The sequence below is a fragment of the Odocoileus virginianus genome, chromosome 5 (genome assembly GCF_023699985.2).
Source record: "Odocoileus virginianus isolate 20LAN1187 ecotype Illinois chromosome 5, Ovbor_1.2, whole genome shotgun sequence".
Taxonomy (NCBI): Eukaryota; Metazoa; Chordata; class Mammalia; order Artiodactyla; family Cervidae; genus Odocoileus; species Odocoileus virginianus.
In genome coordinates, this window is record NC_069678.1 from 80317133 (window position 1) to 80337596 (window position 20464).

At 54.0% G+C, this 20464-nt stretch overlaps 1 protein-coding gene across 1 annotated transcript in view; it reads right to left on the minus strand.

Annotated features, from left to right (window-relative positions):
* Positions 1-323: 323 nt before the first annotated feature.
* The window catches only part of LOC110127089 (fatty-acid amide hydrolase 1), a 33030-nt gene continuing 12889 nt past the window's right edge, over positions 324-20464 (minus strand). The window contains exons 3-17 of the mRNA XM_070467190.1: positions 18973-19354; positions 11104-11217; positions 9121-9255; positions 8789-8922; positions 8500-8706; positions 8209-8249; positions 7864-7988; positions 5615-5740; positions 5003-5100; positions 3497-3596; positions 3204-3244; positions 2202-2241; positions 1598-1706; positions 925-1070; positions 324-706 (exon numbers count right to left, since the gene is read on the minus strand). Of these exons, the coding sequence (XP_070323291.1) occupies positions 578-706; positions 925-1070; positions 1598-1706; positions 2202-2241; positions 3204-3244; positions 3497-3596; positions 5003-5100; positions 5615-5740; positions 7864-7988; positions 8209-8249; positions 8500-8706; positions 8789-8922; positions 9121-9255; positions 11104-11217; positions 18973-19354 (1927 nt within the window). The 3' untranslated portion in view covers positions 324-577. The remainder of the gene's footprint in view (positions 707-924; positions 1071-1597; positions 1707-2201; positions 2242-3203; positions 3245-3496; positions 3597-5002; positions 5101-5614; positions 5741-7863; positions 7989-8208; positions 8250-8499; positions 8707-8788; positions 8923-9120; positions 9256-11103; positions 11218-18972; positions 19355-20464) is intronic.

Sequence of the window (20464 nt, forward strand, 5' to 3'; positions counted from 1 at the left end):
ATCTGAGCTGGGTCTCAAAGGATTTAATGGCAGAGGAGCAGAAAGGGCCTCCTCAGCAGAGGGATAAGAGAGAAGAAAATGTCTAATGAAGTAGGGCTTAGTCTGAGGGTTGGGAGGCGGAGACGGGGAGGCAGTGGGTGAGGGTGAAGAGCTGGGGTTGCAAGAGCCACCCCGAAAAACCCGTGTCCATGCTGTGAGTGACAGGAACTAGAGGAGGTTTGGGAGCAGGAGACGGACATGGCTAAAGTCGGGTTCTAGAAGGGCGGGTGTCCAACCCCCGGGGCCCTAACAGTGATCGCCAGAAAGCACACACCAGACACCAGTTCTTGACTGTTAGTCATCATGTCATGCCCGCTGGCTGCCATGGTGAGGAGGGTGGTCAGGACAGAGAGCGGACCTGGGGAGGAAGTGAGGTCCAAATTCAGTGGGTCTGGGCTTCTTGTAGAGGGCGACAGGGGAGGGACTCAGGAGCTTCAGCCCAGGCCGAACACTCCTGGCGGGGCGGCAGCGGTGCCCTGACTAGGCTGGATGCAGCTCCGGGCGGGTCTCGGGCACTCCAGGGCCGTGTGGGCCGCGGTCAGGATAGCTGCTTGTCCGGGTTCATCAGTTGCTCCACCTCCCGCATGAACCGCAGACACAGCTCTTCCTGCCAGGGCAGAGCCACGCACTGCACAGCCACGGGCAGCCCCACGCTCTTCCTCATAGCCTGCAGGGGACACAGGCGTCAGGACCCGAGGCGTCCAGGCAGGGCCCCACCTGGGCCCGGGAAGCACCCCAGCTGGAAGGAGGGGCAGCACAGCAGGGCCCGCCCACAGTCTCTAGGGGTCCTGCCTTAAGAAAGGCCGACAAGGCCTGCGCCTGTTTATACTGTCCTCTCTACTAGAGGAAGGGATCCCAGCGGGGAGAGGAGGGGAAGGGACTCACCTTCTGCAGCATCTTGTCCCAGATATCGCCAAAGTAGCCCTTGTAAAGCTGCAGCTGGGCCTCGTCCTCGGCGGTCACTGTGGTGACGGGTACCACCCCCGCAGGGAAATCCAGGCAGTTGTAGAGCACAGTATAGCTGATGGCCCCTGAGACACAGCACAACGGGCTGGAGCAGGTCAGCCGACCTTCCGTGACGACTGTCCACTCCGAGCCCCCATCTTCCACCCTGAGAGAGAGCACTGGCCTCCACCAGCAGGGAGGGGTTCTCTCCTAGGGCTGAGACTTGAGTAGAGTGACAAAGCCCAGGAACCTGGATTCAGGGCAGGCTGGAGAGCCCGCTGATGCTGGCCCTATGCCTCCACCCCTGCAGCTTCATTGCTGTTTTCTTGGTTTATCTAAATCCCACCTGGACTTCAAACACCACTTCCCAAAAACCATAGACTCTGTAACAAGACCTCCAACTTGAATATCGCTGAGGACGAGGAGCTCATTCCCTCCCAAGGCATACCACCTGACTCCCATCTTTCCAGCCAACCAGACTGCGAGCCTATCGGGGTGGAGTCCTCCCCCAGGGCTCCTCTCCTTCTACTTCCCAGCAACCCCACCAGGCACAGGGCAGAACTCAGAAGAGAAGAGACAGGTGAGAGGGGTGTGATGGGGCTGCCAGCCTCACCTGCGGCCTTGCCTGGGCCATTCAGGTCTAGAGCAGGGCCTAGCATGGGGGTGAGCAGCACATCCAGCTCCAGGGCTCTCCACTGGGCTATCACGGAGTGCCGGTATTCCTGCGGAGGACACCCGCACACCCAGTGAAGCCCTCAGACCCAGCCCATTACATGGACTCTGCAGCACAGGCACTGAGGCGGGGTGACTGGCCCCATGCCTGCCCCAAATCTGAACTGAACCACAATAGGATGGAGGACCTCAGGATATTCAGACAGGGATGCTTTCAGGGGGCACCAAATGCTCCATGGAACCACAGAGACCACTCTTCCTGCCAGGGAAGGGCCACAGAGTGCTGGTTACAGGCAGCACCAGAGTGGGGAAGAGGTGTCCAGGGCAGGAGTCCCACCTAGGCCGACCCAGGCCCTTAGGATGGGCCTCCAGGCAAGTGAGGGTCACAGAGCAGGCCCCAAACGGCCCGATCCAGGGAGTAGGAGTGGGGATGATGGGCTACTCCAGGGGAGCAGAGGGACCAGTGCCCAACAGACCCCGAGGCATATGCCCTGTCCGACCCCACCCCCACCCACCCTACTCTAGACCAGGGGCTCTGGCCTCACCTCAATCTCATGATGCAGTTCCCAGAGCTTTCCAGCTGACCTGGACAGAGGGAGTGGAGTCACCGACCATGATGATCACAGCCATGAGGATTAGCAACATCAGGCCCCTACTCTCAAAACCTCCCAGATCTCCTTCCTCCTCAGACCTTTCTCAATTCCAGGGCACTCTGAGAGGAAAGCAGTGCAGGGCAGAAGTTCTAATCCCTAAAATTTATATCCCATGGAGTCCCAAGAGGGACTTAGGCCAGACCCCCAGCTACTCTTAGGACACAGAGCCGCCTGAGGTCCTCAATGCCTGGTGGTGAGAAAAGGAATGGGCTTCCCCCGTGGCTCAGCGGCAAAGAAGCCACCTGTAATGCAGGAGCCACAGGAGACACAGGTTCAGTCGCTGGGTGGGGAAGATCCCCTGGAGGAGGGCATGGCAACCCACTCCAGTATTCTTGCCTGGAGAATCCCTTGGACAGAGGAGCCTGGCGGGCTCCAGTCCACTGAGTCACAAAGAGCTGGACACAATTGAAGCGACTTAGCACACACACATAAAAAAGAAGGGAAGTCCACAAGTTGTAAGGGCCTGAGAATCAGGCAATTTACTCCCATCTTTTCTGCCTTGAGGCCCCGAGGGGCAGGCAGGAGCAGGTGCAGTGCAGTTCGGTCTCTACAACCAGCACTTCTCATGGGTCCCCAGTATCCCCCGCTCCTTGCCACCCACTAGCTCCTTTCTGGGCCTTTCCACCCATATCCAGGCAGGGAAATCTCCTCCTCTTCATCCTCTCCCAACCCTGCTCGCCCTCAGGTCCTTACTCTCCAACCTTTCCTGTATCTTGCTAAGACATTTTCAAGATTGCCCCCCCCAACCCCAACCAAGGCCACTGAGGTTGCCACCCTGCCTAGACCACTTCCAGACTCAGAAGCTACTTCTCTCATCATTTCCCATTGGAGAGCACTTGGACCCAGGTCAGGGGAACAGGCGTGTAGGCATCTGGGCATGGAAAAAACTCTTACTGAGACTTCATACTGTTGAGAAAGGCTGAGAACCTTGGGAGCTGCAAAAGAACAGACAGTGTCAGTGACTGTTTAGGCCGGGTGTGGCAATAATCTTCAGGCCACCTAGGCCTCCTCCCTCTGTCCTTCCCCGCAGGCCCCAGGTCAGCACTCCTCTCAGCACACAGGTTGGTTGAAGATGGAAGAGCATGAGGGGAGGAAAAGAGATAGGGTGGGGGCTGAGAAGAAGAGGAGGCTAAGGGAAGTGGGAAAGAGCCCAGTGGCGCCCACCCTTCCACTCCTTGTGTCCTCACCAGAGGCTTCATCATGAAAACCAGCAGTCCTTTAAGCCATCCGGGCAGCCTCAGAACTGAGATCAAGTACCCCAAGCAGGGATCCACGAAATCACCTTTGCTGGGAGACAAAGGGTCCGGTCTAGGTGCATCCACCCAAAGCGTCCCTCCTGGCTCACCCCCACCTGCGGCATCCCCCAGTCTCCACTCAGTGACTCTACCTCCCTCCTCACCAGACTCCGGTAACTGCAGCTTCCAGCCTCTTCATCCCAGCCTCTCCTTTCCAATAGGTGACATGTGTCTGCAGACCCTTTGGGATGCTTGGGCTCCACCCATATCCACTGGAGCTCCCCAAGGCAGGGCTCCCTGTCTCCCTCCATTGCAAACTCAGCTCGGAGCAATAAGAACTGTGGGCAGCATCTCCCTGGCCCAAAGATACTGCCTAGGGCATCTCCCCACAGATGCTGATGCCAGCCTGGAGGCATGAGTGGTGTAATCCCGAGTGGGTGCAGTAATCCTTGCCTCTGAGGCTATCTCTGCTCTCAATCTCAGGGAAAGGTCTCAAGCAGCTGATCCTGGAGCCTCACCCCTAGGGCCAAACTGAGGGGTGGCCCTTTCCACTGAAGTGAAAGTTGCTCAGTCGTGTCCAACTCTTTGTAAGCCCATGGAATAGTCCATGGAACTCTCCAGGCCAGAATACTGGAGTGGGTAGCCGTTCTGCTCTCCAGGGGATCTTTTCAACCCAGGGATCAAACCCAGGTCTCTGGCATTGCAGGTGGATTCTTTACCAGTTGAGCCACCAGAGAAGCCCAAGAATACTGAAGTAGGTATCCCTTCTCCAGTGGATCTTCCTGACCCAGGAATTGAACCGGAGTCTCCTGCATTGCAGGCAGATTCTTTGCCAGCTGAGTTACCAGGGAAGCCTCCCAGACCATACTTGGCTACTGACAGAAGTCCAGTATGTCTGGGCATGTCCCCAGGAGGCAACTTCACAGACCTGCCCTGCCCCCATCAGCCTTTAGAACTGAAAACATCCCCGTGGGACCAGCTTCTCAAATATGAGCTCTGCAAAGCCCCATAAAGCAGGTGTGATCCAATCTTCTGACTTTTCAGACAAGAAAACAGATCCTGCTCAAAGGCAGAAGATGTGGCACAAATCCGAGGAGTGTGGTCTATGCCTCTGCCCTCCTGCTTGACTCCACCCTTGTTTCTCAATCTTTCCCCAATAGATAGGCGACTTCCTGCACAACTCAGCCCAGGGCCAGGCCAGGGCTGCTCAATCCTGCCTCTCCGCACACTGGCACCTTTCCAAAGTCTCCCTGACAAGGCAGTTCTAGGCTCAGCTTGAAGCCAGAGGGGTGGTAAGGTCCCTGCCCAGAAAGCTCCAGGCCTTCTTCAGGTTCTGCCGAGGCCTGTCCTCCATCTTCCCCAGTGGCCTGTCCCAGGGAGGAACACAGCACTCAGACGCTCTCCTTGTATCTACCCATGTCCTGATCCCACCACCCACCCCCAAACCCAGTCACTCACAAGCTCTGTAGGAAGGTCGTGCCACCATCACTGAACAGCCCACCCATGCTCAGGGTCTCCACAGCATGGGGTATGTTGCTCGGCAGGAAGGGAACCAGCTGCAGAGATGGAGGCATGTAAGGTTCCAGACCTAGAAACCCTTGGGTCCCATCCCCCAAAACACACTGTCCAGGCAGCCCTCAGCCCTCACGGTGCCCTCACTGGAGCCACAAAGGCACCCTTGTTGGCCCATGATGGCTCCCCGTAAGATGTGTATCCTGAGAGGAGACTGGAACCACATATAAGTTGTCTCAGGTGAGTGGCCCCAAGCCTGCCACCTCAGTGCCTTGAGAACTCCTGGACAGCTGTGCACCACTCTTTGTGGTTGATGAGGAAGGACGACTCCATGCAGCTCCCACATCCCAGCTCAGAGGTGAGGTCACCATCAAGCATGTACCCCAATACTTCTGATCAGCCCCTTTTAACTGGTCCCCCAGGGGTCGAATTTGTGACCCCAATCTCAGGACAATCAGGGTGCAAGGGTGCCAGGGATGGGTGGCAGCCATGGGTAGAAGGCTTCCCTGAAGGAGAGGCAATGCCAGGACCTGTGGGTTCCCCTCTCCCCTAGCATACCGTGTGGCCAGCAACCTCGAGTCTCTGCTTGGTCTCCAGCAGGGCCCGCTTCATGGCTGGCGTGGGCATGGTATAGTTGTCAGTCTCATAATACCCTATACGCAGGGGCTGAGAGCTCCTGTAGATCTGGGGGCAGCACGCATGAGTCAGTCAGGTCAGGAGAGGGTGGCCCGAAGCAGGGCTCCCAGAGTTCAGAGCCACTACTCAGCCCCAGACACAGCTTTGAGGCTGCTGCCTAGATCCCCCAAAAACTGACCGCCAGGGAGGCCAGCCCCTGTTGTGTCTGACCCCTTCACAAAACACCTTCCCAGTGACCCCGCAGGTGGACAGAGCAAGAAGGAAGATTCCACAGGCTTCAGGTCTAGATAGGGAGATAGGCCCTGAGCAGGGCCGGGACTCGCCCCAGGCCACTCATCAGGGCAGAGTGGCAACATCAGGGCGGAAACCCAGGCATCCACAGCCTGTTTCGAGAATGCAAGTCCTGGCTCCCATAACAGATTGCTCCAGACCTTGGGACAGAGGCCTCATTACCTCTCCCCCCTCTCGGGAAGGGGCCCTTGGGTAGAGTTAGCTGAGAAATGGGAGCTTGCCCTCCCTCGTCCCAGCCCAGATCTCCTGCTGCCCAGGGGTCTTCACCGTTTCCCAGGCAAGAGGTCTGTAGCGAGTAACGCCAGACCGCTGAGAAACGGCACTTACATCACACAGCTTACACAGTCTACATTAACATGGTTTTACTACACCACTCCTGGAGGAGGGCATGGCAACCGACTCCAATATTCTTGCCTGGAGAATCCCCAAGGACGGAGGAGCCACCAAGAGCTACAGTCCATGGGGTTGCAGAGTCGGACACTATTGAGTGACTAAGCACACACTATACCACTGCTCACGTCTCTAACTTGACTACTGAAATCTGTTGTCCGTAAAGTACAGATAACTTTATTAGTCATTCTTAAAAGACCCTCAGCTCTTCAATAGGATCACCAAACAACAGTTTATCCTCCAAGACTCCTTGAACTGCTCTCCTCAGAATCCTCACTTCGCTGCACCCACCAGTCCTAACATTACATTATGACCCAATCCTAACCAACCCCCTACACTAACATGAAAGTGAAAGTGAAAGTGACTCAGTCGTGTCCGACTCTTTGTGACCCCATAGACTATACAGTCCATGGAATTCTCCAGGCCAGAATACTGGAGTGGGTAGCCTTTCCCTTCTCCAGGGGATCTTCCCCAACACAGGGATCGAACCCAGGTCTCCCGCAATGCGGGTGGGTTCTTTATCAGCTGAGCCACAAGGAAAACCCAAGAACACTGGAGTGGGTAGCCTATGCCTTCTCCAGCAGATCTTCCCAACCCAGGAATCGAACCGTGCTCTCCTCCATTGCAGGCGAATTCTTTACCAACTGAGCTATCCGCCGACAAACCAACATCAATAGTCTAACTTTGTGCTCCTCCCCCCTGCTACTAAGGCTCTGTGTGGGCAGCGCCCTCCCTCACCACAGACAGTAGTACACTCAGCCTTATCTGATCTACAGGCTGTTTGGTGATATGGGGGGGAGCCAGTATCTGACAGATCCCTGCCCAAAGACCCCAGTTTTCTCTGGGAGAGAGATCGCTCCGCTTTTAACTAACTGTTCTTAACTCACTCAGACTCCGTGCCAAGCATTCTGCTGGAGGCTGGAGATAGAGAAATGAATGCTGTAAGAAAGGCTCCTGTTCACTGTGTTGTCAAACGTGGAAGAGGTTCGGGAGTTCTCCCTCAAGCTGTTCTTAGCCTCAAGGCCCCTCCTATTCCACAGCGTCCTGTTCCACAGCGACAGCCCCAAGGCTCTGGCTCCCAGCCAGCCAATTTGAAAGGCTTGGGATTTCCAAATTTAGGAAAGGGCACCATCTGGTGGCTGTCTGCAGAGGTGCTACTGCGCTTAGTCACTAGGTGACTGCAACCCCATGGACTGTAGTCCACTAGACTCCTCTGTCCATGGGATTATCCTGGCAAGGATACTGGAGTGGGTTGCCATTTCCTTCTCCAGGGAATCTTCCCGACCCAGGGACTGAACCCACGCCTCCTGCATCTCCTGCATTGGCAGACGGATTCTTTACCCCTGTGCCACCAGCAGAGGTGCTAGTGCTGGCCTTAGACCCCCAGGGCTGGTTTTCAGGAGACAGGGCCTCCCAGGCCTGCCTGCAAGGGCTCAGAAGCACCACTGAGCCCCGAATCCAACCCCATGCCCATCCCCACCCCTGCTCACCTCCTCCCTGAAGGGCAAGGGGGGCACGGTGGGGTCCAAGAGGAACATGTCCTCACACAGCAGCGCTCGCAGGCACAGTGCCAGGCTCTCCACGTCCCGGGCCATGGGGCCAACCGCGAGCTGTACTGTGGGGCAGGGAGGGGAAGAGAGAGAGATCACCCAGCCCCGAGGGGTTCCGGGGCTGGGTCCAAGCAAGGGCTGGGCCAGGGCCCTGGAGTGTGAGCAGACAGGAGGTAGGAATGCAGACCTAGAGTGACCTGGGGGCCCAACACTGCCCCAAGGAGAGGCAGGAGCATAGGTGCAGACCCCCCTCCTCCAGGGCGCAGAGGGAACCACAGACCTCACCTGCTACCTGTCCATAGACACAGCCCTTCAGGCCACTCTTGCTGGATAAGAAACACAAGAGGTTGGAAATGGGAAATGGCCACCCCCTGCCCGACCCCACATCCAGTCAGCAGCCCTCAACTCTCTCACCACTTTGGCAACTAGGAACCAGGGGCTGGTGGTGCTGTGACACTATCTCCTAGCAAAACCCCAGTCAGGGAATCCCTGCCTGGAGCCCGGAGAGGTGGGAAGCTAAGGCAAGGTCACACAGCAGGACTCAGAGGCTCCCTCCACCTGCCACCTACATCCTACCTGAGGCGGTTCCCCGTGGGCTTGAGGCCGCAGATGCCACAGAAGGCTGAGGGAAAGCGGATGCTGCCTCCAATGTCGGTGCCTAAGCCCAGTGGGGAGCCCCCAGCAGCAATGAGGGCCCCCTCGCCTCCTGAGGAGCCACCTGGGCTCTTGGAAGAATTCCATGGGTTCATAGTCGGGCCAAAGAGGGGGTTACTGCAGTCAAAGCTGGAGGAAGCGGGAAGGGGTCAGCCCCTGTCATGTTGGTACCAGTGCCCCTGCCCCCCACGCTGCACCCCTGGGACCCAACCTGAGCATGGACTGGGGGATATTGGTGTGCACGAAGGGCAAGGCGCCCTGCAACTTCAGCACCTGCACCACCACACAGTCACCCTCCGCTGGCACTCCCTGGTTCAGGCTCAAGCCCAGTGTCGAGTCCTGGCCCTAGAAGGAAGGATGGGTGAGAGGGACATGGTTGATGAGCCAGGGGGGCTTCAACACACAGGGTCTGCTCCCACCACCACCCCACAGGCCAAGCCAGGACACACCTGTGGTGCCCTCTCAAGGCCTTTGGACCTAGGACTTCCTCTGAGGGTGACCCAGGACCCAGAGCTGGCTGGCAGGGACTGGGGCAGGGCACACCTTGTAGCTGAAGCACTCCTTGAGGCTCACTGGGACACCATAGAGCAGGCCCTGTCTTGGGACCTTGCACAGCTGAGTCTCACAGTCCGCCAGGTAGCTGGTCACACAGTTAGTCCCTTTGTTGACTTCCCAGGCCTGGGGGAGGGAGAAAAGGACATACGAGGCTGGCTTCTTTTGTTTTTTCAACTGTGGTACAATCAACATAGCATAAGATTGGCCTTTTCAAATCTACCACCAGTGACAGGGTAACCATTAACATGACCCAGAGCCAGGAGCACAGAGGGTTAAGTAGGCCCAGTACTGGCCCCAATGGGGACACGTGGCCCAGCTTTACCCAGGCTGTCTCTGACCTTCAACTCCAAGACAGACAGAGAGAGAGTGCTCCGAGGACCAGGACACTCAAAGGAACAAGATACTGACCTCAGATGTCCTCCAGAGATGAATAGAGAGTATGTGTGTGCTGCAAGGACCACGACACTCCAGAGGAACAAGATAGTGACGTCAGATGCCCTCCAGAGGCCGAGCTGGGGGGAGGGTGACCCTTGGCCACCCCACCCACCTCCTCCTTCAAGCTACACCGGTGGCCCAGTGAGGCTAGATCCCCATGTTGAGTGGCACCAGGAGTCAATGCAGAGCAGGGCTAGACCCAGGCTTCTGCTTCCTGGCACCCAGCACTCTCCTCTGCCCCAGGCCTGGCCCACACCTGCCCAGGTGAAACCTCCACCCCTCCCCAAGAACACCTGAATCTGAGGAATGGCTGGCTATTACCAGCTGATAAGATCATGAGTGTGGCCCTACTGCCAACTCAGGTATGTGAAATCTGTCTGCTGCCCAGGGCAGGAAAAGAGGAGGCCAATCTGTAGCCAGAATGCTCTCTGTGGATGCTCCCTCTGAAGGGCTGGAGCTTTTTCAGAGACATGGATTTGAAACAAGCAGCCCCATCTGTTGAGACTGTGTCCTTTCAATGCACCTGGCCCAGGGGTGTCCAGTCCTTTCTCCACAGTCCCTCTCTGTCCCCCTCTCAGCTGCAGTCACTCACACCACTCTCACATCCCTGGCACTCATGTCCACCTGCTTAGGGGCCAGAGTCACTGCCACGTACTCTCTTCCGAGAGATCATATCACATACAAGTCATTCTCACAAAGCACAATTTCTTCTTTCTTTTCATTTCAAACACATTTCTTGAGCACTTACTATCAACATATAAAAGACATAGTGTTAGGCCCTAAGGTACAAAGACAAATAAGACTCTGTCCACCAAAAGCCCACACATGTGCCTTGGGAAAGAGAAAGACAAGGCAAGCCCTACAATGTGATGAGAAATGTGCTATTAGTAAGTGAACGCTGAAGAGGAAACCCTAACCCAGACTGGGAGGGGAGGAGGGTTATGGGAAGCTTCCTGGAAGACGTGACTCCTCTCTGGGCCCTGAAGACTCATCAGGGGAGCCTGTTGCACTGTGCAGGGCAAGAGCAGGGAGAAGAGCCTTGCAGGAAAAGGGAACCCAGAGCACAGCAGGCTCTGGGGCCAGGTAACTCCAGCAGCTGAGCTGCTGATGCCCCAAGGCCCAGAATCCTTGACCAGAGAGGACGCTGGAACGCTGAGCGGGCAGCCAGCCAGGAGGCTGGTGCTTGGTCCTGGAGGGAGACTGGTGGAAGACCAGGGTAGTGGGGGAGACAAGGGGATGGTCTAGAGGGAGCTCTAACAGGGAACAGACCAGACTTGGTGACTGATGGGGTGGGGGCGGAATGGGGAGGGAAGTCTGGGCTAAAAGCCAGGTTTCTAGCTAGGACAACATGCTCAGTGTCCCCAGCACATGCACATACACAGAGCCTTCTCTCTCATACACACACACAGCTCTGGCTCCCTCCCTCTCTCCCTGGCAGCCCTTGGCACTGTGGTCCCACCATGGCCCTCCAGCCAGGTTTTCCCACAGCCTTGCAGAGAGAGAGGAGGAAGGAGCAGGGTCACTCCCTGGCCTTACCTTTCCCATGTAGGTGAAGAGCACAGCCTCAGGAGACAGGTCCCCACTGTGTAACTTCTGTACCAGTTGAGGCAGGGGCAGGGCCAGCAGCGCCTCTGAGTCCAGGTCAGGGTTCTGGGGAGACACCTCGGATCAATCCCCTACTCCCCCCAGGCCCCATGTGCCTGCAGCAGACACCTATGGCCCATGCCCCCAAGTCCCAACAACTACCAAGCATGTGCTCACTGTCACATGCCAGCCCATAACAGACATGCCCACCCGCAGCTGACATCATAAATGTGCTCCAGCCTGGGCAGGCCCTTGCCACCTGTGGACAGTACAGATCTATCTCTTCCAGAAGCTCACTCGAGGGGGGCCCAGGGAGAGGCCATGTCCAGGCTGAGTATTAGACCATTATGAAAAAATTTCCCAGGTGGCACTAGTGGTAAAGAACCCGCCTGCCAATGCAGGAGATGTATGAGACAAGGGTTCAACCCTTGGGTGGGAAAGATCCTCTAGAGAAGGGTATGGCAACCCACTCCAGTATTCTTGTCTGGGGAATCCCATAGACAAAGGAGCCTGGCGGGCTACAGTCCATAGCGTTGCAGAGAGTTGGACATGACCGAAGTAGCTTAGCACAGTGGTTGCTGAGTGTGGCCACACACCTTGTTGATGTGCTCTGAGTTTGGATTAAATGTTACCACCATTCCCATTGCACAGCTTAAAAAAACTGAGGTTCACAGAGGGGAAGTGCCTTGATTAGGACTTACAGATAAACTATAGTTCTCTGCCCATTCAGCACAAGCTGCCCACTGGCTGTCTACCTGCACCTAACTACTCAACCCTTTGGCAGGGGAGGGCAGAAAGAAGAAAACCCTGTCCTAGGTGGCTGGGGTTAAAGTTAGAGCCACATCCAAAAGAGAGGTTTTTTTCCATTCATTCCATACATATATATTAAGCATCTACTCTGTACCAATGACCATGCTAGACATAGGGATACAGAAGTGAACAAGAAGGTCACCTCCAGGCTTTAGGGAGTTTGAACAAGGTGCAGAGTTGGGAGTGAGGAGATAATTTGGTGGCTCAGTGATAAAGAATCTGCCTGCAATACAGGAGACCCGGGTTCAATCCCTGGGTCAGGAAGATCCCCTGGAGAAGGAAATGGGAACCCACTACAGTATTCTTGCCTGGAGAATCCCATGGACAGAGACTGGGGGGATACAGTCCAAAGGGTTACAAAGAGTTGGACACGACTGAGCAACTAACACAGATCATTTATAAGTAAACAAATAAGAATTTTAGATAGCCAGAAATAAAGAAAATAACATGGATGTACTGAGTAGGCAGCACACAGGTAGAGAGGGTGATCAGGGAAGAGCTCTCCAAAGGAGGGACGTTGGTCAGACACCCACTGCCAGGCCTCGGAGGCTTCCAGAGTCTCTGGCATCAGCCCCTGCCTGCAGACTCCCGCTGGCTTCCCCCTCAAGGGCTTTGGGCTAATTAGGAGAGCATCTGAGTTCAGCCACCACATCTCATCTCTAACCTCCTCTGCTCTTGCCAAAGTCATCAGCGACTTCCTCATTGCCCAATACAGCAAACATTTGACTCTTCATTCTGCTTTGAGTCTCACAGAGGTGTTCACAGGGCTGACTTCAGGGGTCAAGCACAGGCATAAGCCTGGGCACAGGCATACCCCTTTCCAGGGATTCCCTCCCTCCTCTATGCTGTTTCTGTCATCCACTCATTCAGCCAGTCAACACACATGTTCTGAGCACCTACTCTGTATCGAGAACTACATTAGGGCGATGAATTTAGAGATGGCCAAGACAGACAAGTCCCTGCTTTTAGAGCTTACCTTCAAGAAAACAAATTAATTGAGAAAAGAATTTGAAAAAGAAGGAAAGAAATTTTAATAACACAAGGGACATCCCTAGTGGTCCAGTGATTAAGAATCCGCCTTCCAGTGCAGGGGATGTGGATTCAATCCCTGGTTGGGGAACTAAGATCCCACATGCTGCAGGGCAATGACTGAGCCTGCGTACGCTGGAATAGCAGTCCCCAAACTTTTTGGCACCAGGGACCGGTTTCATGGAAGACAATTTTTCCACAGGCAGGAGGGGTGGGAAGGAGGTATGGGGGTGCGGGGGTTCCTCAGTAACGCAAGCAATGGGGAGTGGCACATGAAGTTTCGGTCACCTGCCGCAGAGCACACCTCCTGCTGCGCAGCTGGTTCCCAGCCCACCATGGACTGCTACTGGTTGGTAGGGGCTGGGGACCCCTCCCCTAGAGCCTATGCTCCACAACAAGAGAAGCCCACACAACTAGAGAAAGCTGGCGTGCCGCAATGGAGACCCAGCAGAGTGAAAGTTTTTTAAAATAAAATAAATTTTTAAATTAAAAAAAAAAAAGTAAGTTAACAAATGATGACAGATCACGATACGTGTGAGAAAGGAAGTAAACAGAGTCTGTGACAGAAAGAACAGCGGACAGACTCAGATGCGCGGGGCAGGCAGAGACATCATTTCAGCTACGACCTGAAGCACAAGAAGGAGCCAGACACAGGGAGAGGCAAAGGCTCCCGGAGGCTCCTCTGGGCACCTGCTCTTCCCTCTCTGATGCTGGGAGAAGTCATGCCTTCTCTTGGCTTCCGCTCCAGGCCCCTACACCTATCACATGGCCTCTAGATCGTCCTTCGGCCTCCGAATTGTCCCTCGCCTGACCCAACTGAGCTCAGACCCACTCGCTCAGCTATTCCCTTTGTCCCCTCTGTTCCTGTGTCCTTCCCCTGAGCTCACTGCCTCCTATCTCCTTTCCACCAGCTCCTCTTCACGCAAGGAAGGACGCTGCCATCTGTCCTCAATTCTACCTCCTTCCAGCCACATCTAATCAGTCACCACGCCCCTAAGCAGCTTTGAAAAATGGCCACCTCTCTGTCTCCTCTACTGAGACCCTTGCCACTGCCAATCCTTTCTCTACTGGGTCACACAGGGGCCACCTAGCTGGCTTCTGTGCCCAAGCTTTGTCACCAGACCACACAGCACACAGCACAACAACGAGTGCGCCTTGCCTGTCCCCTTCAGGTTGCCTCCCACCACAAGGTCCAGAAGATGCTTCTAGGCTGAGGTCCTATCAGACCCCCCTGCGCCCCCTCAGTGTGACACAGCTCACTCACTCCCACCTCACGCCCAAAGCTGAACACCCATCGCACACACCCACCACACAGCCTTTGAAACCCAGACTCAATATCAGGAATATTCTACCCCTTCCCCAAATTTGTTAGAGATACAACAGGGATTTTTTTCTTTTCTTTTTTCCTTTTTTAATGATACTAGGAGAGACAAGGAGAAAAAACGGATCCATGATCTACCCCCAACATACTAGATAACTCCTGCGTGCTAAATCTCTTCAGTCAAGTCTGACTGTTTGTGACCCCATGGCCAGGGCTCCTCTGTCCATAGACTCTTCAGGCAAGAATACTGAAATGGGTAGTCATGCTCTTCTCTAGAGGATCTTCCCGACCCAGGGATTGAATCTGGGTCTCTGCATTGCAGGCAGATTCTTTACAATCTGAGCCATCAGGGAAGCCCAGACAACCCCTGATGACTTTCTTTTTTTAAGGTATGCAAAATGGAAAGGAAACACTCCCCCCACCTCTAGGACCACACTGACAAGTCCCTCTTCTGAAAAGGAAGTCATAGTTAACAGTTTCTGATGAAACCTCATAGGGGAAGAAAAGTTTGTGAAAATCCCACAATGTATATAGTTGTTTATATATATTCTATTTTTGGACAGAGGGATTATACTATATACACTGTCCTATGCCTTGCATTTCTCCCCTCACAATGAAAATAGCAAGATTTTTTTCTGATTATATAAATATGTGGTCATTGTAAAAAATGAAAAATGGCCTACCAATTTGTGGAAGAAAGTAAAAATCACCAGAGAGCCCACCACACTGGGGTAAGGATCACCAGGAGCCTGATCACCACCATTCCCCACCTCACCCAGGGTGTCCACAGAGGTCCTGTGCATGTCAGCTAGAAGCTGTCAGTGAGCTCCTCTCAATTCTCAGCACAAATGTTCATTCTTTCCTCTGCTCTTCTGTGTTGACAGTTGATGACACTGTTGCTAACAGCTATTTTTAAGTCTTCAACTAGTTATCAGGCAGCTGAGACATTTTCTCTTTCACAAGACACCAGAGTAAGTCTGAATGTCCAGGAGGCCAATCTAAGAAAATGGAGGAAATTAAAATGTATATGGAGAACGCAGGGAAGTATACAAATAAGATCTCACCAAGCATGTGGCCATCTGTATGCCTTTTTTTCCAAGAATAGGATATTACAGCTATCATTGAATCACTGCCCCTCCTCAACCTGTTTTTCTCCTGAACCACCTACTGTCTTAATTTCGGATACCCTAGATGGTCCTTCAAGTTGTTTTTTTTTTTTTTAATATTATTCATGGTTTATTGTTGTTATTATTTTTTTAATCACTTCTGTTCTACTTCAAGATATACATTCCATTCAATCATGTGACCACTGACATTGACTGAAACAAAAACCATACTGTCTTCCATTCATTTACTGAATTGTTTTAAAATCAGCTTCTGGTTGGTCTTGGAGATGCCAGGAGATGGAACTACAGGTCAGATCCAGTTGAAGGGAGAGACATTTGTAATCCAGTGGGACTTTGGCAAAGGGGCTTGTAAGGTCTGTGCGGCAAGGGCGTTCAGGTTAAAACCAGAGGTGTAGAGGCACTGAAGTGTGGGCAAGTGGGATGGCTCTCCCAGTCGTCATGGTCTATCAATGGCAGTCCCTCACATCAGTCTAGAAAGGATATTAAAACTTACTTAGGGGGCTTTCCAGGTGGTTCAGTGGTAAAGAATCCACCTGCCAGTGCAGGAGAAAAGGGTTCAATCCCTGGTCTGGGAAGATCCCACATGCCATGGAGCAACTAAGCCCATGTGCCACAACTACTGAGCCTATGCTCTAGAGCCCAGGAACCATAACTATAGAAGTCCATGCACCCTAGAGCTCATGTTAGTCAACAAGAGAAGGCACAGCAATGAGAAGCCCACGTGCCGAAAGGAGAGAGTAGCCCCAGCTCATACAACTAGAGAAAAGCCCGTGCAGCAACAACCACCCAGCACAGTCAAAAATAAAACAATTCATTCAGGCAGTAAGGTGGAAGCAAATGGGCAAACACACGTTACAAATTAAGCCTCATGGTCAACAGAGTGTATGAAAAGCATGCCTCACTCTAAAGTTGCTCTAGAGTCCTGAAAGAGATGAACAATTTTGTGAAGTTCAGGAGGCGCTTGGGACCTCCCCTCCTCCAGCAGCATCTTGGGACACAGGAAGTATCTGGGTCCCAACTCACTTCTCTGCAGTCTATCAGGCAGGAGCTGTACCACAGGCTGCTGTATTCACCCAGGGCCCCCCTGACCTCAAGGCCCCCTTCTCAGTATAGGGCTGGGCTGAGAAAGCCCCAGAAGAAAGGCTGCTGAAACAGCCTCAAAACCCCCAGCAACTCCAGAGCCAAGCAGAAAGAGCCTTAGGGATGGGATGGAGGAGGGGCTTCTCCCTAAGCTCACGTGTGAGCTCAGCTAAATCGCCCACCTTCCCCAATGGCTCAGTGGGTTAAGAATCTGCCTACAGTGCAGGAGACACAGGAGATGTGGGTTTGCGTGGGTTCGATCCCTGGGTTGGGAAGATTCCCTGGAGGAGGAAATGGTAACCCACTCCAGTGTTCTTGCCTGGAGAATCCAAGGACAGGGGATTCTGGTGGGTACACAGACCATGGATCAAAAAAGTCGGACACGACTAAGCAACGAAGCACACAAACTGCCCACCTCCTACTGATCCCAAAGCTATTGTCTTCAAGACCTCACCCCCTGTGCTGACTGCTCAGAACAAGACTGCTGAACTAGTTCTCCCCTTCTTCTGCCAGTCACTAGAAAGCCAAAAGGGAATTTCCCTACTTACTCATCTGTGAGAGCCAAGTTTTGGTGTTCTGAGGCCAGGCTCTGACCCACAGAGGGTGTTTAAACAACTTTTGGGGTTTCAAGGCCAAAACCTGCCCTGGAAGTTATTGTTTTGTTGTTCAGTCACTAAGTCATGTCCTGCTCCTCGCAACCTCATAGACTGCAGCACGCCAGGTTCCTATGTCCTTCACTATCTCCTGGAGTTTGCTTAAATTCATATCCATTGAGTCCGTGATGCCATCTAACCATCTCATCCTCTGCTCCCCACCCCCATTCTCCTTTTGCCTTCAATCTTTCCCAGCATCAAAGTCTTTTCCAGTGAGTCAGCTCTTTGCATCAGGTGGCCAAAGTACCAGAGCTTCAGTCCTTCCAATGAATATTCAGAGTTGATTTCTTTTAAGAAATCTACCATGGAAGAGTTGGTTATTAAAAATAAGGAAAGGCTGTTGCTCCAGAAGGAAACTGGATGCTTGGATCCAGATGCTGTTGCTTGGAGCTGAGTGAGGGAAGACCCACCCTTCTACTACCCCACACCCCTGCCAGCTGGTGGGTTCCTTGCAACCAGGAGGAGAGTCATGTGGGCAGGAACTGTGGGCAGATTCCTGCAGCTGCCCCCACACATTCCTTGGAGCAGGCAGAACTCAGCTAGCTAGTTGCACAGGACTTGGAGTATCTGGAGCAACCAAAGTTCTCTAGGCTGGGCCTGGCATCACTGCAAGGATCCCTAAGCAGGGCACCAGGGAGCTCAGCCAGAGAAGGATCAGACAGTGACGAAGCTTTGCTCACGTAGATAGGGAAAGTGGCCAGTTTGGATTGAGTCCCTAAAAACAAAGTGATTGTTTACTTTCACTGATTGTGTGCCATGTCAGTGAGTAAGGGCTAAAACCAGATGTGTTCTTATTTCAATAAATAAACAAATAAGACATTTTCCTGATCCAGGAATGGTATGGTGTAAATTCATACCAGCACATCCAGCTAAAACCTCAAAGCAATCAAGGCCACACCCAGGGCCAGGCATCCAAGGCTGGGTTCTCCCTTCCTAACCTTTCTTCCCTGCTCCTCTCCACTGGAATGAGGCTGGATGGTTCCACCAGGCATCTGGGTTCTAGTTCTAGCTCCTGCCTCATCCTGTCCCATCATCTGGAATGCCTTCCCACCTTATCACATCCAAATTCCATCCAACACCCCTTGGGGCAAGTCTTCTCTCTCACAGCACAAAGGAACTGAGTTTGGTATTTTGACTTGTAACTGAGTCCAGCGTGTCACACCTAGAGGAAAGCCTCCTCTTACAGGCTGCTTCCCTCACCCCCATACACACACTGAACTGATCCAGAGGGAAAGAAGCTTGTTGACAGGTCACCCAGGGAAGGGCTGGAACTAAACCTATCCATGAAAGGAACTTATAACCTATCCGACTCCACAGCCAGGTGACAGGAGTCCACCTCAGCCGGTAACACCCTGTGGACTTGAGCAAGTCCCTCCCCAGCTCCCTCTGAGCATCCTCAATGAATTTGAACTGTAAGCTCTCAGAAGCCCCTTGGCCATCACTTTATGATTCCAAAGTCCTAAACCCAAGCATCCTATTGGTTCTCATCTTGCAGTTTAAGCGTCCAGTAAGTCCATGATCTTGAGATTATCTGGCACACAGCAAAGCTCCTCTTTGACCCAGTGAGGCGACAGCCTTCGACGACCTGCCCTGTCCCTTTCGTTTCCATTCTGCCCCTAGGCCCCATCTGGCTCAGAAAAGAGTACGGGATGCATGATGGCGAGAGGGGTGTCAGAAAGTTACAAACCTGCGCTGCCTACACACCTGAGCTGCTGGCCGCCCGCCCCTCCGCGCGCCCGGGCGGCTCAAAGCGCTGCTGCCACCCCTCCCCCTCCACACCGATTCCAGCCCCGGCTGTCACCTGGAGCCGGAAGCGCTGCGCCGCCTTGTCCATGGTGCCCAGGCCCGCTTTCTGCCTCCGTCTTGCCCGGACTGCCGAGGCCCGCGCTGTCCGGCGACTGGACCAGCGCAGGGCCAAGGCCGCCGCCACGAAGCAGCAGGCCAGGGCGGCCCCGGAGACGCCGGACAGGCCGGCCCACGGTTCTTCCATCACCACGATCTCCCGCCGCCGACCGCTGCAACCGATAAGGAACCTGCGCTCGCGGACTCCGCCGCAAAACCCGGCCTGGATCAGCCGGGGATCCAGCGCCCGCCTGCGCCGGAGGGAAGGCAGTGGCTTGTAGAGTCGCCTGGCCAAGCGCTGTTGCCTGGCAGCCGGCTGGAGACAGGTGGAGGGCAACGTTCAAGGTGAAGGGCCGCGGTTCCGCTGGGACGGCTCTCCAAGTCCTAAAGCTCTGGGCGGTGCCGAGAGGGAGGAGCACCCGCTTCCCGTGGGCGCCCCTCGGAAGCTCGAGCCTAGCAGCGGTTCAGCACCCGCGTCTGGCCTGGCCTCAGCCCGGTTTACCCAAGACCCTCAACTCACAGAAGATGCTGTGCAGCTCGAGCCACTTCGGGAAAGAGGATGGAGAGCAGCGACAGTCTGTGCTCGCGGACCTGATTAACCCTGCAAAGAGTTTAGCTGTATCATTCCTGGAGAAGCTTGTGTTGGGCTGTGTACCGCAGGGCACTCGCCTCTCCCCTGCGTGGGGCTTGGGGGTGCCAGCAGGAGAGGGGCACAGGATGTTTCTCTCAGGGAGCCCACCTGCTGCCCCCTCCCCTCCTCAGTCCTGGGACCCGGTGTCTTTAGGGAGGTGGGGGGAGGGGAGCGGATTATCTATATACACACACTACTTCTCCAGTCTAGGCCTCTCTCACAGGTCTTTATGTGCTTAATTTCATTTGTCCTCCCAACAGAGAGATGAGGAAAGCATTTTTATCATCCTCATTTACCAGTGAGATAACTGAGGACAAGAGGGATTAAATGACCCCCTCTGTGGGTCATGCAGGTGACTGAGTAGAGATTCAAACTCAGGTTTAATCCTAAACCATTGCTCTTCACCATCAAGCTGTACTACCATGACTGCCCCTGGAAGTGAGGCTGTGTGGGGTGGAATGGGATGTGGGGAAGAGTGCTTTGTAACGAAAACGCTGTCTGCCAAAACACTGCTGTTCATCCAGTTCTATCTTTACCTCTGAATCCATGCTTTTTCCTTGAAAAGGAGGAATGCCTATAATCTAAGATTGTTAGGAGGAGTCTATGAGATCCTGGCTGTGAACTGGGGAACTTGAGGATGTACCAGATCTTCAGTCTGGCCTCATGGAGCTCAAGGTCTGGTTGAGAAGGAAAAAAAACATGCATAGAAAAAACAAAAGCCATGCTTTGGTGGAAATGCAGAAATCATGTGACATGAATCCGAAGAGCAGTAAATACTGGGCCCTTGGACTGAATAGTCCTTGGAAAAGCCAGATAGCAC